The sequence below is a fragment of the Leptinotarsa decemlineata genome, unplaced genomic scaffold, assembly GCF_025532065.1.
Source record: "Leptinotarsa decemlineata unplaced genomic scaffold, Ldec_3_MD MMD2_tig00026354_RagTag_RagTag, whole genome shotgun sequence".
In the NCBI taxonomy this organism is placed as follows: domain Eukaryota; kingdom Metazoa; phylum Arthropoda; class Insecta; order Coleoptera; family Chrysomelidae; genus Leptinotarsa; species Leptinotarsa decemlineata.
In genome coordinates this window covers 2,802,187-2,820,676 of record NW_027412702.1, presented here as the reverse complement: position 1 = coordinate 2,820,676, position 18,490 = coordinate 2,802,187, and the positions used below count along the sequence as shown (strand labels likewise).

At 32.8% G+C, this 18,490-nt stretch overlaps 1 protein-coding gene across 1 annotated transcript in view; it reads right to left on the bottom strand.

Moving 5' to 3' along the window:
- The window catches only part of LOC111507343 (chloride channel protein 2), a 92,628-nt gene extending 89,748 nt beyond the window's left edge, over window positions 1-2,880 (bottom strand). Inside the window, exons 1-2 of the mRNA XM_074184395.1 lie at window positions 2,745-2,880; window positions 1,188-1,354 (exon numbers count right to left, since the gene is read on the bottom strand). Coding sequence (XP_074040496.1) covers window positions 1,188-1,354; window positions 2,745-2,793 — 216 coding nt within the window. The 5' untranslated portion in view covers window positions 2,794-2,880. The remainder of the gene's footprint in view (window positions 1-1,187; window positions 1,355-2,744) is intronic.
- Window positions 2,881-18,490: the final 15,610 nt, after the last annotated feature.

Here is an 18,490-nt window from a genome sequence, read left to right as displayed (position 1 = left end):
AACATGCCCTAAGGTATATATTGGTCAAACTGGCAGACCATTTAGAAATCGAATTCAAGAACATCATACGAGCTATGTAAATAAGAAAACAAATTGAACATATTCAAATCATCTTCTAGAAGAAAATCATATCTTTAATGAAGAGTTCGAAATTTTGCACGTAGAAAATAAAGGATTGAAACTGCATCATTTGGTAGCAATGGAAATTATTAAACTTAAAAATGCAAACATTCTAATGAATGACCAACTACATTTGAATAGATCACCATTTCTTAAAAACCAAGAAAGAATTATCATTGATGTAGATGTGAGGTAATATGCTTCAGGAGATCATAATTGAACAGGTACCTTAGGTAGAGGTATAGGTAATTTTTTGGAGGTAGTCTCATTTATGGTTACCTGTAGTATATAAATATTAATGTAAGAACAACTTGAAGTATTTAAATCACTTGACAAAGCTACTGTGCTAGCGAAACATGTTTGATATATTTTTCAAACCGTGAGGTGTAGTTTTTGAAATTACTATGGATCTTCATCAAGTAACGGCCGAATCAATCAGAAAAAAACAGAATATTAAATTCATAACTTCACAGTTATGTTTCAAAAAATTTCAATCGCAAGTGAGTGTTGATAATTTCCTACTTCAAAATATGTATAGTATTCAACGAAAAGAGGAATAAGAATATGATATCGGGAAATGAAAACGAGTGTAACCTAGTCGAAGTTTGTAATGTGGTAAAAGCATTGATATTTTTCGAAGTTATTAAGAAAATATAACAGAAATTTATGATTACATTCTTAGAGTAGTTGTTAGAACTTGGAAAATGAGTGCCAGAGGTCCTAACTTCAAGTCTCCAATATTCAAACTATTCAAAATTAAATAAAATAACAAACACAATAGATATTTTATGAAATTAGATGTTATTTCTCCCATTCGAAATATTCTTTACAAATAAATTTCATTTTGAAATGGTATTCTACTCCTCATAATTGCCATATCTCACAAGTAAGTGCCATATTTCCCAGTCGTTTAATAATTTATTGATCTTTTTGCTGTAATTGTAAATTTGAGAGGTTGTAATTTTACATCAGATCCATCGAATCATTATGAATAATAATGATTTATTGGCTTTTGCGAATAAACTACCAGTCTAGGCTCAAAAATTGTTAGTAATTTTCTTACTTACCAGTGTATTTTGGTATCCCAGTCCATATTTCTCATTGGCGCGTTCGTCCACCGTGTCAATTTTATCCATTTCGGTCAGTATGTATGAAATGCTCCACTTTTTAAGTTGTTTTGTTTCTTCTAGGCCCTCACCAGTAGCACATCGATGATAATCGTCATCATTTCTTCCTGTAACAAATGAGTTCACGATATACAACATGATGCTCGTAGTGCGGATAGAAATTTCGTTGTGGTCAGCTGGTTGGCGTTATTGATAACGACTGTCACATTATCAGCATTTAATCTGTAGTTAGTAAAAAGTGCACTCTTTTTGCGAGCAACAGTGACTTCCGCTTTTAGGTGCTGAATATCAAATATATAAAAATGAATTGCGCTAAAATTCGAGATCGGTTAGACCGATTTCGCTATTTTTGGTTTTGAATTTTTTGTAGAAGTTCAGGGAAGGTTTGAAAGGTGAGTAAATATGAAAATAATTATATTATTAATAATAAAATGATAATAATACCGCAATCGCGTGATGGGTATAGAGGTTCCTGACACAAGGTGCAGGGCCTGCCGCGAGGCGTCCGAAACCCTAATGCACTTGCTGCCAGCATGTCCAGCAAATGCGGTCTCGGCCTAAGAGTGCTTTATTATCATCTACAGCACTCTCACAGGGGATATTGAATCCGTTGTATCCGTTGTGAGGAACGAAAAGTGCCGAATTTATTGGAACTATTCGTTCCCGACCCTCAGGCTCATACAAACTAATAAGTTGGTTGATAAGGCTGGCGTGTCTTCCCGAATGTATCGGGGCTTCGGAAGATAGGGCCTGATCAGCGCATACTACGGTAAAAAAATAATAATAAAAAATGATCTCGAGAACGGGTGGATAAAAAAATAATAGAGAACTCAAGAACGGCTGGACATATTTTTATTATTTTCGTGTTATGGATTTGTTTTCATCGGGAATAGGATAAAAGTATTTATGATTTTTGTGTTTTTGGATTTTTCTTCATAGGGAATAGGATAATAGGTATGAAAATATGATATTCTATCAATAAAAATGATAATAAAAATAATAATAATAATAACCACTCTGTCAAGATTGTTGATCTGATTATTGGATTCCTTGGTGGAATGATGCCCTCTCTACTCTCGAATCTCGAAATCATGTTCATTGGCCTGATAACCAAAATGAAAAATGTAATTTACATGCAATTTTCAATTAGATTAGCATTTACAATTATTAATAATGAGTCCCAAGGCCAAACAATGTCCGTTTGGGGCTTGGATTTGAGCACACTATATTTTTCACACGGACAATTATATGTGGCATGTACTCGAGTGGGCAAACCATCCAGTTTGTTTGTGTGGACTGTGGACGAACGAAAAATATTGGACACGCATTGGGGGATTATTATCATTTCTTTGTTCTGATAGAAATAATGTATGTTTCTGTTTCTGTTTTTTCGTTAACCAGCTGTCGCACCCCTACGAACGACAGCCCTCAGAAGTTTCGCACAGCCTCGCACAAGTTTCGACAACTTGTGCGAGCTAAGGATTAACGAGGTCTTACCTTTTAACATGTGATTCCTAACACGTTTTGTTTTGTGGAAAAACAACATTTGCCGGGTCGGCTAGTTCCCCAATTCATCTCAACCATTTAACGCATTCAATTGACAGAACAGTCGTGAAGTTATTCCTTTTTGTTTATGGTTCAGTTTTATTCTTACCTCTTTGTTGATACATATAACGTACGGCACTACTTTTGAAATAGTGACAAAATCAAACACCCTTTTGAAAAGGTAAAAACTGAGACATAACATTGTGAAACAAATAAAAACTGGAAAAGGCTAAAATAGAATGAAATCAGACTATTGAAAATAATTGAAATAAACATATTGAAAATTTCGTGAAATTGAAAACATTTATATGACTTTCTATTACTCCATCTTGATACAAAAAAAATTTGGGAATCTTTCAAGGTATGACGGTATTTCATGTAAGTGAAATTATACTTCCTTTGTTTATTATACTGTGTAGGAATGCTGTGAATGACATCTGACTCGATTCCATTACGAATGCTTGGAATACAAACGGAATAGAAAAAAATGTTTCGTATAAGTCAGCATTCATATGAAAGTATTTGTTTCAAAAGTATTTTTCTTTCGTGAAATTCAATGTTAATATGAAAATAGCCATTTTGAGAGGGCTTTTTCTTCCAGTTTGTGTCTGAAAGTTACTTTTTGTGATCTACACATTCGACCTTTCATAGGTATTTTCACCTTCCACAATCTGGAAAATATATAAAAAGTGTGATTAGTGAACTTTATAGAGGTGTAGAGAGGGCAAACTTTTCAGGTCACTCCGATAAGTTACTGCGTAAATTCAAAGTATATTTCACATAGAAATATGTTATATTAGTTGTTGCCCGCGGCTTCGTATGCGTAGAATTTCGTTTGTCACATTAAGTTTCGTGACAGACTATTTTAAACAAATATTTACAATATTTTTCTAATAACTCAAAACTTCAGGTTTCGAACTTCAAAACTGACGAAATTCAATACAATCTCTAAACCCCTATTTTTCCTCTTGGGGATGGAAATTCCTGATTCCTTTTCTTAATGCTTATTTACGCTATACAAGAATCTACCTGCAAATTTTAAGATTCTAGCTTCAGTAGCTTCGGCTGTACGGTAATATAGTTAATATAAGAGCGAGCGGCAGCTAGTAATTTATATTTTCACTTTAAAAATACAGTAACTAACAAAAAAATGCACTAAGTAGTTATTAGCTTCGAGACTTGAAATATGTTACCTATAAAGAAATTCGCAAAACTAACACAACCGTCAACAACGTCTGCCCTCACGCGTTCAGGTCGCGTTATCGGCGATGGTGCTTCATTGCTTGGACTGCATCTCTACCCCCACGCATCATCCCCTGTCATCTCACAGTAGACGCGACGCATTAATGGCTTATTGCGTTGCGTCGAATAAATCTTACCGTGATAACTTTTGAACGATTCGTCCGAATTATCAATAATAAATACTTAAAACGATAATTGTATCAATTTTTATAAGAATTTGACAGATATTCTAAAAATGTGCATTGTAAAAAGTATGCAATTTGAATGTATTTATGGCTCAGTATTTTGCATATAGAGGCTGCCATATTAGAGGTAGATATATGCTATCGCTATAGATGTGGATGGAGTGAAAAACTAATATTCTACCGTCGATAACTCGAATGACAAAATAAATTTCAAATTATGCATGACATTTCAAAATAAAAATCTTTAATCATTTCTTAAGACATATTTGTGATATTTCAAAGTAGGTAATCTAATTATTTGTACTTATTGCCATGAATGAAATGTTTTCGATGTGCCGAGAAATAAAGTGAAACTATTTTCAGATAAAGTCAGTGCATTAACGACATAGAATATCGGCAAATTAAAAGAGGAATGAAAAATAACCTACTCATCTACTTCTCACGTAAATGGTAATAATTGCCGACACTTTAGGTACATTCGTCATTTAAAAAAAAACATGTTCTTGAATTTACAAAAAAAATTAAAGAAGAGAAAAAGGATGTAATGTACTTGATGAATATTTTGATTTTGTGAAGTATTGAATGAATACTGAAACAAGCTGAATGAATATGATCTGTGAAATGAAACTGTTTCCTGTATTCTGTATTCGTTTCATAGAACTCCTGGCTATATTTAACATGTCTTATGTCGGCGTCTAAAACCACAAATCACATGTGTTGTGTGTGGTTGATAATAATTTTATATGCTTCAGAGTAACTCAGAAACTTACCTAATTCCCAGTTTCACGTAATACACGAAAGAGATCTTTCGACACAGTAATGTCACAAAATTTGCCACTTCTTCAACAGTATCTTAAATAGTCAAAACAAACTTTGGGCGCTATTTGTCAAGATATATTAAAAATAGAAGAGAGGCAATTGTATTACGTTGGATACTTTCCAAATCTAGTGAACAAGGTATATTTGTACTAAACAAAGCGCTTTTGAGTTTAATCGCCAACCAGAGTAGCAGAGTAACAATCAAAAGTGTATTGATAAATCTTGGCAGATAAATAATAAAATAGAGATAATATATCTTCGTCGGCGAACTAATTTTCAAGTGTTTTTTTCAAAGAAATAAAGGTATCAGATAAACTTAGCTATGAATTTGATTGTACATGATCAAATATGGCTGAATTTTTATATAAATTGTTATATTCACTCCAGAAATTTTAATAGTTTCTGCGGCAATGAATACCATACCTGCAGATGGAAAAGAAGAAATTTTGAACGTATTTAATTCATATGATCTCAATATCCAATTCACTTTCGAAGAGGAAATAAACAACTCTATTCCTTTCCTCGATATGAAGTTATTGAGATCAGAACAAAATATTATCATCACTGAATGGTACAGAAAACCAACATGAAGTAATAGATTTATTAATTACCATTCCTATCATCCAAATAAAATGAAAATTAATTTAATAAAATCATTAAAAAACAGAATCATCAAAATTACCCATCCCGATTTACAAAACCAAAGTTTGGCTAATTTCAGTAAAATTCTGATCCAAAATTCTTATCCTAAATCTTTAGTAAACAGAATTTTATTTTGTGAAAGAACAAACTTTCAAAATAATAATGAAGAAGTTGAACATAACAACGTTATACCTTCATTCATATATAAATCACTCCCATATATTCAAGAATTGACACCAAAATTGATTAATGTATTCCGAAACGATAACCTCAAAATATCTAAAACAAATGTCACTTCTATATCTAAATTATACAGAAAACTAAAAGCTCCAATTTCAAATAAACAAAAATCCAATTTAGTATACAAAATTTCTTGTATGGATTATTCTAAAACATATATAGGACAAACATCTAGACCTCTAATTAGTCGCATCACTTCCCATAAGAGCGACTGTAGACGAAATGTTAATTCTTGTGCATTAACAGAACAACTAAAAGAATATTTTTGGAAATGATACATATTAACAACGAAGAACATTCAATGAATAAACGAACTGATATTGATAGTCTTAGCAAAATTTACACGTACCTACTGAAATATGATAAAGAAAATAAAAGATCTAGTAATTCGAGTATCATTCAGAATTTTCCCATTTGACATTGTCAGCCGAAAATTTTTATCAACTGTCATCATTTAATGTTTTTCTATCTGTTTTTGAACCTTTTAATATTTTATTCTCACTTTAGTAGGTTCTCCATATTTATATATTTTTTACAAGATATATAATGTTATTATTGTAGTTGTCCTGACGAAGGTGTGAAATATACCGAAAGCTTGACATATAACAAAGAGTTTTCTTTGTAACAACAGCCCAGCTATCAATTGCAACCTCACGAATTGAACCGATTTATAGTTAATCCAGTCACTAATTATTCTGGCCCCCCGAATTTTTCATTTTTGATTTATATATATATATATATATATATATATATATATATATATATATATATATAATATATATATATATATATATATATATATATATATATATATATATTGATCTCCTCACTATAGTTTCTTGATATTACAGAAAACTTATTACACAGTTCAATACACAGAAATAATTATTACAAGCAAGTCGTTACGAACAGTTGTTAACTATCGGCCACGCACAATATTAAGCGATCACTACAGTCACGAAGTATTACAGTGTTATTACTTGATCACTAGTAAGCAACATCAAATCATACACTGGCTAACTGTTACAATGTTTAACGTTAGATTTCACAATTATCCAAAATAGCGTTTACAACGGCAATACTTAGGACGTCTTATTTTTCTATATCCTTCAATTGTAATTACAGGGCTCTCTCCCTCTCATACTTGTAGGCTTTTCTGTTCCGTGATCGCGGCTACGTAGACGCACAGATGTGTTATTTCCAAACCAAGCTTACCGTCATAAAATACTCAGAAAAAAGTTTACAAATTTTCATAAATGGATTATATCATGAAGTTTTATTATGAAGGTTTTTTTCTAACTATAAACTGAATATTCTTGGGACTTACTACATCCCTCGGAAAAACCCCTGTTATTCTTTCTTCTCCGTGGATTCAGTTATTAACAGGGGGATATTTACTAAAACAACTATAGTAAAACCAATAATGATTGAGAGTAAAGCGCGTTGTCATATCTTAATTTTACGTTACCAGTTTATAGCAGAATCAAAATATAGTAAGCAGTAGAGTTGTAGGTTGTGTCAAATTATAGATAACACACAATATTAGTACGATTAAAATGTATTATTTATGACAAAAATCAGTAATGAGCTTGTAATGAGTAATACTTATACATTTCCTGATTAGTGATCAGTTAACATTCATTATTTTCTGTATAGTGTTAGATATTTATTACAACTAGTGGCAACGCTGTACGCAACGATATTTCTGTCTTTGTCACTTTACCGTAACTTCCATCTCATCGTTGCAGTCCTCACTAATGTACTTGCAGCCATGAGCGTATCATTGGTTTGTGAATTATACAGCGTGAATTGTACGTTTTACAGTTAAGTTAGTCAGCAATCGACGTGTTGTGATAACAATTGGTGAAAATAATAGTGCTAATAAGTGTTTGAGCGTTACATAATTATATTTCTACACCGTTCTCAAACTACTCAAAAAATGGGAGACATGGTCGGGCCTTCCACGTCGAAAAAGGTAAAACGGTCGGAGTCTCGGTCAGTAAGAGAAAAACAAATTGTACTGCGAGTATTTCACTGTCTTGAAAGAGATCATCAGCCACCAAAAGATGACTTTGTGCATATGTGCTGTAATTCTACGTGTGTACCTCCGAATAACCAACCGGGCATTTCTACATCATTAAGTTCCACAATTACAAAAGATACATTAGTTGATATGTGCTCTGATTATACCGGTGTACCAAAATCATCGATTTACAAAATACTAAGAGAGCAGAAATTCATGGGGACGTACAAACGCCAAAAACTAGTAGCGGACGAAAAAAAATCACAGTTGATGAAGAAGCCAAAACCAGTATACGCAGAACTATTCACAGTTTCTTTTTCAGAAATGAGCTGCCCACACTACAACCAGTTCTGGAGGCACTTAGCGATCATGAATTGGTCCCAAAAATGGGTAAAGAAACTTTTAGGAAACTTGTACACGAAATGAAATTTACGTACGGAAAAGTTGACAGGAAAAGCATTCTCATTGAACGTCAAGAAATAATAGCATGGAGAAGAAACTATCTAAGAAAAATTGACGAATTTCGGAAGCTCAAAAAAAAATTGTACTTCATGGACGAGACATGGGTTAACCAAGGACATACGGCCAAAAAAGTATGGCAGGATGGTAATATACCAAGTGCACGGCAAGCCTTTATTGAAGGTTTGTCTGTTGGGTTAAAACAGCCATCTGGAAAAGGTAGTCGTCTGATAGTTACGCATATAGGAAGCGACAGTGGATTTTTACCAAATGGTCAATTAATATTTAAATCTAAGAAAACAGGCGACTATCATGAAGAGATGAATGCGGAGGTGTTTGAAAAATGGTTTGAAGGCATCATTCAACTTGTGGAACCTGGGTCTGTCATCGTCATGGACAATGCCCCATACCATAGTCGACATTTAGAACCATTACCAAAACAATCATGGAAAAAAGCAGCAATTCAAAAATGGTTAATTAATAAGAACATCCAATATAACAAAGATAGTTTAAAGGCAGAACTACTTCAGTAACAAAATTACACACAGACAAATATAAAAAATTCGCAGTGGATGAAATGGCGTTAAGTCGTGGAATTACAGTTTTAAGGTTACCACCATACCACTGCGAATTAAACCCAATAGAATTAATCTGGGCGCAAGTAAAAGAATATGTGGCACGAAAAAACAGAACATTTAAATTAGTGGACGTGCAACATCACCTACAAGAAGCTATTCGAACTGTTTTTGCAGAAGACTGGAAGAAATGCATGCAGCATGTTTTAAAAGAGGAGCAAAAAATGTGGGACGTAGACAACCGTATTGAACACAATATTGAACCAATCATAATTCACTTTGATGATAGCGGTAGCAACAGTGACGAATCTGAGGTTGAAGATTAGACGAAAATTTGTACATTTGCATTTATATTATATTCTATTATCAAAAATTTGTAATTTGTATTTTCTAGTATCCCTGACGATGAGTTTAAGTTATATATATATCAATATTGTTAATTTATTTGGTACCTACTATAATGACCACGATTATTACTCCGTTTTCATAAGGCCCACCTAATGACTACAACGATTAGGTAAATTACGATATTGCAAAGTTTTAATGAATTAAATAAATGTGTATGAATATTTTAACTAATTGTACTAAGAATTTTCCTTTCATTCTTAACCCTCTCAAAAATTAATAAGCACGCCCCCGATTTGCTGTCAACTGGGCTTACTTCTACTCTCAATCATTATTGGTTTTAGTATAATATATACATGGGTGATTTATATGAAAACAGAAAAACCTAATCAAAATACTGTCCATGATGATAATCTAACAATAAATTTCATTTAAAATATGTTTCGCTACATGGTAGCTCCACCAGTAACTTATGCATAAAATGAATGTGATGTATTTCATGATATTCCCTTGTCTAATTTGCAAGAGACTAATATTTATCAATATCACTTCACTTGAAGTGGTGATTTATTGAATCAACAGATATTTGTATAAAATATTTTCATGTCTTTGGAAAAAAATATCACAATATTTCAGTCAGACAATATAATGGAGCATCTCTGGATTGTAATATGATTCTTCATCTGAGTATTGGTATTGAAACAGAACCTTTCAAATTTTAGATTGTTGATTAATACCAGAAATACTTATATTTATAATTGTTGTCATAACTTTTTCAAAAGTTTGCTGTTCATTGAAAGGTTGTCTTTGATCGAGCTATAGTAATCATCATTGAATGTTAGTAATGTTTATTATTTTGGTGTTCTTGGTGGGTTTAAAGGAAAGAACAACCAAGCGGTCCGGTATAATCTTCATCGTAAGCGACTGGGATCTTCATAATAGCTCTTGCATTAGTGTTTCTGGAATGTGATGAATTTGGCCGATAGTTGATGAAAATCTATAACGTATTCAGTAGCACTTCATTGTGAGAATTTCACTGAACAGTTTACAAAACCGCAACACGTCTTCCTCTATAAAATATATTCCTCAGACGTTTTCTATACACAACAGTTTTCTCAGACGTGTTTGTGTCTGAAGAAGCTATTATATTCAAAATAAGCACTTTTCCCAATCACCAGAAATGTAATACCCTTCTCGAGGCACGTTTCACCAATCTAGTTGACGTCTTCAGGATATGAAGAAAACTGCTTTTCTCCTTCTCGTTTGTCATTGAGAATGTTTTCGTGTAAAATGTTTTTTCCAGGCGAATGTTTCGAGGTGAATAGAAATTATAAAACAAAAGAGAATTCTAATATTTTTTTGTAGGTCATCATCAATTATTACAATTCGTTAATGCTTGTATACATTCTTAATCTACAAAAATGATTTGGTAGTGACAGGAATCGTTTTGGACTAGATTATATCCAGGAAATGAATTTTTCTAAATATTCGCCATAATATTGTTGATAATCATATTGTGAGTTGTTCATGATGAAAAGCCCAGAATGGGTAATTCTTATATAACAATAAACTGTTGTTTATATCGACGACAATGGAATTCGAAACAATACCTAGAATAAAACGTTTCACATGACTTTTTACTTATTATAACTGGGAATGAAGGGAAATGTTTGATGTATGATAATCAGATGGATATCGATGAAATAAAAATCATATATTATACAAATAAATAAATGGAGAACCGTTTATGGTTCTTACATAACATTAGTTGGTATTCGAGAAAATTTATGGAAACACATTTCATGAAAGTTGGTAATAATTCATCGGAAATACATGGACGTTCTCCTTTATTGAAATGAAACCTATCCACACACGTGAATAATCACTACCTCTATTTTCGAAGTGGGTATCTACTCAGGAAAAATAAGAGTTGAGTATATTATCAATATTATGGTTGGGTACCTCGTTTTTCGCTGAATAGATATATGATTAGAATCCTAGTGAGTCTCGACTAAAATCACAGAGCTATAGATACGCCGTTCTGAAGAGATTGTTTGACAAATCTAGTACATCCTCTCATTTTGTTTTTTCATTATTACTCACCTTTATAAGAACAAATAATCCAACTGACTACCTTATGCCAGTTAGCATCATCAGTGGTAAATTAATGACACTTCTAGTTCAATTGAACATGGTTCATTTTGAATTGATTTCAATTTAGGATTCTGTTCATCCGAATGAAGACGAGTGAAGATATCGCACCTGCCTTTTGTTGTTGAGTGGAAGTAGATGTATGTTAAATGTAGATTGGATTTTCTTATACTAGTGAAAATTAGCTATCAATATATTCAAGATTCATTGGAAAAATGTTATTTGCAATCTTTAGTCCTTGGATTCACTAACAAGTATCGTATATAATGAAAATAGTAATAATAATAATACGTCTTTATGCATCAAAATGACAAATTGAAGAAAAAAAACTACTTTCAATATCAGCCAAAGCCGGTTTTAAACTCAACCTAGGAATAACAATTAGAAAACAATAACAAGGCAAATCGAGTAGTTAATGGAAACCCTATAGAAGATTGTATTGCCAAGAACAGAAACGGACGTTAGTTAGGTAGGACTTTATGCTTTTCTTGAAGTTTTTAATTGTATTGGATCAAAACTCGCATGGTAGTTATTGTAATATTTGGGTGCATTATACAAGAAGCAGTGGAGAGATGTTGGTGAGTAGGTGCAAAATTTTGATTTCATCTACTTTCGACCATCGTGATTCTTGCATGTCTGAGGATAAATGGTCATATTTCCGGATACTAAATGAGAAACAAAAACAGACTATTCCCAGATAAGGCAAAAATAATCTTCCAAATAACTATGGACCAGTCGCTTCGCTATCAGTGATATCAAAAATCATGTGGCCACGTTGACTGCATTTCGCGGTTGACCCAACCATATTTTTGTGGTCGATTTGCGGTCATATAAACCGCACTTGCAGTTGAGGCAACTGATATCAAAAATTGAATGCTGTGAGGCCAATATGTACGCAGTTGGGTACGACTGCAAGTTTGTGGTTAGTGTACGGCGGATGCCGCGATGACATCTCGGCGGAGATCAGCAGCAAGTTGACTGCAGAAACCCGTTTTGACTTTTGTGAACGCCCGTGCACGTGTAGTACAGTATTTCTTTTGGGCGGCTTGAGTTCGCTGGAACGCGACTGCAATTGTGTGGTCGATCCGACCGCAAAATGTGACTCGTGTACGGGCGCTCTAAAGCTTGGTACACTGTTCCGAATCAGAAAACTGTATAACCTCCAGCAACTCTTGATGTTTTATATAGCTTAGATCAGACATTCTTTGGAGTATTGTTCTCATGCAACCTTGACAGTTCAGAACATCGAAGGAAGGTTGGAGAATTGTCGCTCTTTCATAAGCGGGGAGGTGTTTGGTGGAATCAAATGTTCCAAGTGACTTGGAACATTTGATTCCACCAAACAGCGGTACATATTCCACATAAGCGGTACATATCAGAAATACGCGACGGATTGTGTCTGCTAATCGTTTTGAGGTTCAACTAGGTAAACCTCAAACTTCACTGTTTGAACACTCCTTCATATGGATAACTGTGTTTATGTGGAATAAATTTCCTGGGAATCATTTTCCAAATGAATTTAATTTACAGCAATTCGAATTCAACATGAATCTCTACTTTACCACAGGCACCACTCTTAGAGCGCCTTGAGAATTTTCCTATTGTGCTTGTGTTTCGTCCTTAAAAAAGCTATTCTGAATATCAATTCCTTTTTCATATGAAAGCACGAAGCAGAAAACGGTATTATGATAATAGCGTTTCAATTCAAAAGAACATATTTCTAGGAGAGGATGACGAAAATTCATCTCCTGATCATGGTTTATTGGTTAGCGAAACATGCGTTGAGAGACAGTATTTTATCTCAGTAGTCTAATCAACAAGTTCAAAAACATGCAGATTAGAGATAAAGGTCATGAAAATATGAGCGATAGCTCATTCGATTCGGAATCACCTCTAGAAAAATGTTTTTGAAGGATTTTGGTGCGGGTGAAAAATTGCAATTGTTATTAACAAAATGAGATTAAAAAAATGGTATTTAGTTTTTCGTTAATAACTCGTTAACTCGTTAAAGAGGAGGAAATTTCCGATAAAAAAGTCCCGACTCCCCAAACTCTATCCCCATTATTTATAATTTTAATTTGACGTTGAAAATAGGGTTTCACGCGGCAGTTACGGCATGCGCGCTCTGCCACTAAAGAGAGTTTATCAAAAGAAATAATTTTTTTATAACATAAAATGTCATTTTAAAAATTTGAAAAAAATCTAGTATCTTCTTAACACTTCAAAAAGTTATTCAATTCTTAACTAATAAATTTTTTCCTAATCTCCGTTGGCATAAATAATGGGATAAAAGGTATAAATATTTGGCCTATAAATTTTAAACTTCGTGGAGCCCTTTTAATATATATACTTCATACGATCCTTCGATGAGAGTTCATAAAAATTTATTAATTTGTTAATTATGATTTTTTATAATTATTGCAAAGTGAAATATCTGAAAATTGTTGATACATTTTTTTCAATTGATATTTAGCTGTCTGTTTCCACATTAAACAATGGCAGTTATTAACATAGGATATGAATTTTTTACGTAATTTGTTCATTAAATTTTTTTAAACAAATAGAGAAATTCAATATTTTTGAATTTTTTTTTGCTATTTTGTTGTCTAGAGATAATTATGATTTGAAGAAAAAAAATTTTCTCAATTTTAATTTTCAATTGTTTAAAATCGATTTTTTTATATTTCGATTGTTTAAATAATTAGTTAAGAAAATATTTTGCTTTTAAAAATCATAATTCACACTTTTAAATTGTTTGTCAAAAAATCTTTTTCGTATCGTAATTATCTCCAGACAACAAAATAGCAAAAAAACTTTTTCAAAAATATTTAATTCCTCTATTTGTTTGAAACAATTTAATAAACAAATTACGTAAAAAATTCATATTCTATGTTAATGCCATTGTTTAATGTGAAAACTGACATAGCTAGATATCAATTGAGAAATAAATTTTATAAACAATTTTTAGATATTTCATTTTGCAATAGTTATCAAAAATCATAATTAACTAATTGATAAATTTTTATGAACTTTCATCGCAGGATCGTATGAAGTATATAGGTATATCAAAAGGGCTCCACGAAGTTTAAAATTTATAGGCCAATTATTTATACCTTTTATCCCATTATTTATTCCAACGGAGATTGGGAAAAAATTTGTTAGTTAACAATTGAATAACTTTTTGAAAAATGGTGATAAAATTTTTTTTACGGGACTCGATTCATTCAAGTGTTAGGAAGATACTAGATTTTTTTTTAATTTTTAAAATGACATTGTATGTTATAAAAGAATTATTTCTTTTTATAAACTCTCTTTAGGGGCAGAGCGCGCATGTCGTAAGAGCCGCGAGGAACCCTATTCTCAACGTCAAATTAAAATTATAAATAATGGAGATAGAGTTTCGGGAGTTGGGACTTTTTATCGGAAATTTCCTCCTCTTTAACGAGTTTTTTTCAAAATTGCTTAAATATTGATATTCCATGAGTTATTAACGAAAAACTAAATACCATTTTTTTAATCTTATTTTGTTAATAACAATTGCAACTTTTTACCTGCACCAAAATCCTTTTAAAACATTTTTCTAGAGGTAATTTGGAATCGAATGAGCTATCGCTCATATCTTCAGGACCTTTATCTCTATTTTTCATATTTTTGAACTTGTTGATTATACTATCAGGTCATAAGTTAAATAGAGGAGGCAACGCTGCGAATATGACTCTTCTAAAACAACTGCAAAATGTGTAGCTTGTGCCGTTCGTATGATAATTAGGAAAGAAGAGAGAAAAGAGGTTTTGTTGACAATTTCTATGAAGCAGTGTTCTTATCTAGTCTTTGATCGTTATTCATCATCAGTTCAGAATTACAGAATGATCTTTATTGGAAGGAATATTGGAAAAATCGTGTTAAACGAAATCTAATTTTTGATAGTAAGTACTCTTATATTTTGGTGCTTGGTGTTTATCCAACATATCAAAATTTAACTTACACCAAAATAAAGACTATTATTAGGAAAAAGAAATTGATCAAGTTCAACTTTTTCTTTACAGAGGATATGAAATACGTGATGTAATTTGAAAAGTAATAATTTCGGAATTGAAATATCGAATTGTCATAGTTTTAGTGTTTCTTGCCTATATTCTGAAAAAATGTGTTCGATAAAAGAGAAGTACCACAACGAAGAGATTCAGGCCCATCTGGCCTATCCAATCCAACGATGACAAGTTTCTTGAAAGAGTCTTTCTTTCTTTTTTTACTATATGCAAATGGCAAAAATTCCTTTTCATAGCAAACTGATAATATTACAAAAAATTAGGTTAAGGTAGAGAATTTTTTTTATTGATTAGGTACTGAAACATATACCTATTGTGTGATAACGAATATTATCGTGTTGTATTTATTTTGCTCTACAATTGTTTCGCAGGGTAAATATTACACGGTTACTGTTGAAGCGAGACTTCTACAACCGTCAATGTTAACAATAAATATATAATTTTTTCAGTTTTCAGCATCAGGTGTTCGCAAAATCGACTTCCCAAACGGATGTATCACCTCAACCATGTCAAAGGTCGAATAATATGATTTTATTATATGGGTAACTCTTAGAACAAAATAAATGACATACGAAAATCAGTTCCTATCAAGTTTAGTGGGATCTGTTGTATATGCTGATCAATTGATAGTTATTCATTTTTATACATCATCCTGTACGTCGAGACTATCATCGTAACATTCAATTATGAGCTTTTTACTATGAGTACTTTTGGAATTATGAATATGGAAAGAGAATAAAGAAAACCAACTCCAAATCTAAAGAAATGAACCTCAACTGGTCAAGACCTTCTCGGATATACCTACACAGTAGTTTGAATGGATTGACGCCTATCAGGAAACAACTACTCCACTGTCTAATACCACGAACAGGTTTGGAATATATCCGACGGGCGTCAGTGCAGGAATCCTTACAGAAAATTGCCTACATATGCAATTGCCATTACAACTGAAAGAGTCGACCTTCAATTTTGAAACGGGCACACTTGCAGATCGGTTTCGGGCTCCTTAGCCACTCGTCAGTGCAAAAAGTGACCATCATCGACCTAAAGTCAATGATATTCCATAATTGAAAACCAAAATTTTTTCAGAGTATTTCATTCTTCGTGTTAAGTTGGAGCGAACATAAAAAATGTCACTCCATCTTGTGGACGAGGTACTAACCAACTGCATATCCGAAATTTGCCCGATTCCTACTGTGTAGGTATATCCGAGACGGGCTTAAACATTTAAAGTTCATTTCTTCAGATTTGCCTACTGCCTGTCGTCAAGCATATCCCACTGACTAATAAGAAAGTTTTTCTTCCTTATTCAGAGGTATCGGGCAAATTTCGGATATGCAGTTGGTTAGTACCTCGTCCACAGCGAGGTACTCGCCCCTCAATTTAGGGGAAAAGCAAATTTGGAATGTCGTGTTCATTATCATAGTGAATTTTTACTATCATTTTCGCATTTAGGGACCAAAAATTAATAAAGAACTGCTTTTGGCATTACAGTCGTGAATTGGCTGTAAACTAGTGTAAATCTATCTCTATTTTGGGATGATTGTAGTATTTTGAGTTTGAGGGCAAGTTTGATATCTTCTTCATGGGCAAATCAAAATAAAGAAAAATAACCTGACTTCGTTTAATATAATGTAATAATGACTTACAAGAACAGTTTTTGTTTCATGTAAATCAGATGACGAAAACTGATAAACAATTTGTTTGTCACGATACATTCCTCAATTCTGAACGTCATTAATTACGGAAAAACCGAACGAAGCCAACTTGATACGTAACTCAAAATCCATGGATAACAAACATGTCTAGTTGACAACCAATTATAACACCAAACCGATTCTGTGAATACCTTTCTCTTTGATCATAACTAATATGTATCATTCGAGATTTCAATACGATTTTTTTGTGATACAGCTTTTGGTAGAAGGTAATTGAATTAGATGAAAAGTCAAGAAAAACTTTGTATCACTAATATATTTCTTCACAAATTGGTGATACGTTTCGTAAATACTGCCATATTTTGAATCACGAAGGAGATATCAAGTCAATTTTTTACTTCTTTATGAAATTATGTCACTTCCAACTTTCGAAGACACAACAAATTGATGACGAAGTGAGATGTTTTGAAATCTCCACGAAATATTTATCCTTTTGAATCGGATAAAGAAAAACCGATGAGAACTCAGCAACCATTTTCAGTAGCCGTTTTTAACAAGCAAGGGCATCGTTCGTTATTAGAAAAATATATTTCTTCATAAAATCCTCATATAACTTTGGATAAAACTTTTCCGTAACCGACAGTTTGCTCAATTTAATGATGAAACACCAAGAGGTTGTTTATTTTGAGCTGCCCATGGTTTATACTTGAACATTTTCAAAAATTCCGTTAAATATCCTATAAGACACACCAAACAGACTACAGAAAAATATACACTGAATGGGGGGCGGGGGACGGTAGATGGTTGGGGTAGCGTGAGTGATTTGTTTCAGTCAGATGACCGCAAGGAGAACCGGTGGTTCGAAGCCATATGCCGGACGATTGATTTTCACTGCCTATCGTTCAACCTGTGATAGAGATCGCACGTGGGAGGAAATACCTCAGCAATCCTTAGCTCACACAAGTTTCGACTTTTGAGTTGTCGTTTGTAGGGAAGCGACAACTAGTTAACGAAGAAACATATTTCAACACATCTGGGAGTTGTCTAAAGAACTGTTGATAATTGAAGTAAAATTCCAAAGCTCTTGATTCAGACACATTGAATATCCCAACGATTATTAACCAAGCGATGAATGATTCGAGATAAATCTGAGGGGTGGTTTATACTTGAAAGAAATTCTCAAAAATTCCTTTTATATCCTTAAAAATGTTAAACCAGGTTCATATTCTATACAGACACTTCGGATAGACCGAAGAACAATATATTCAGAGATGATTCATTTGGGAACAGTCTGAGGAGGGTTTGAATTT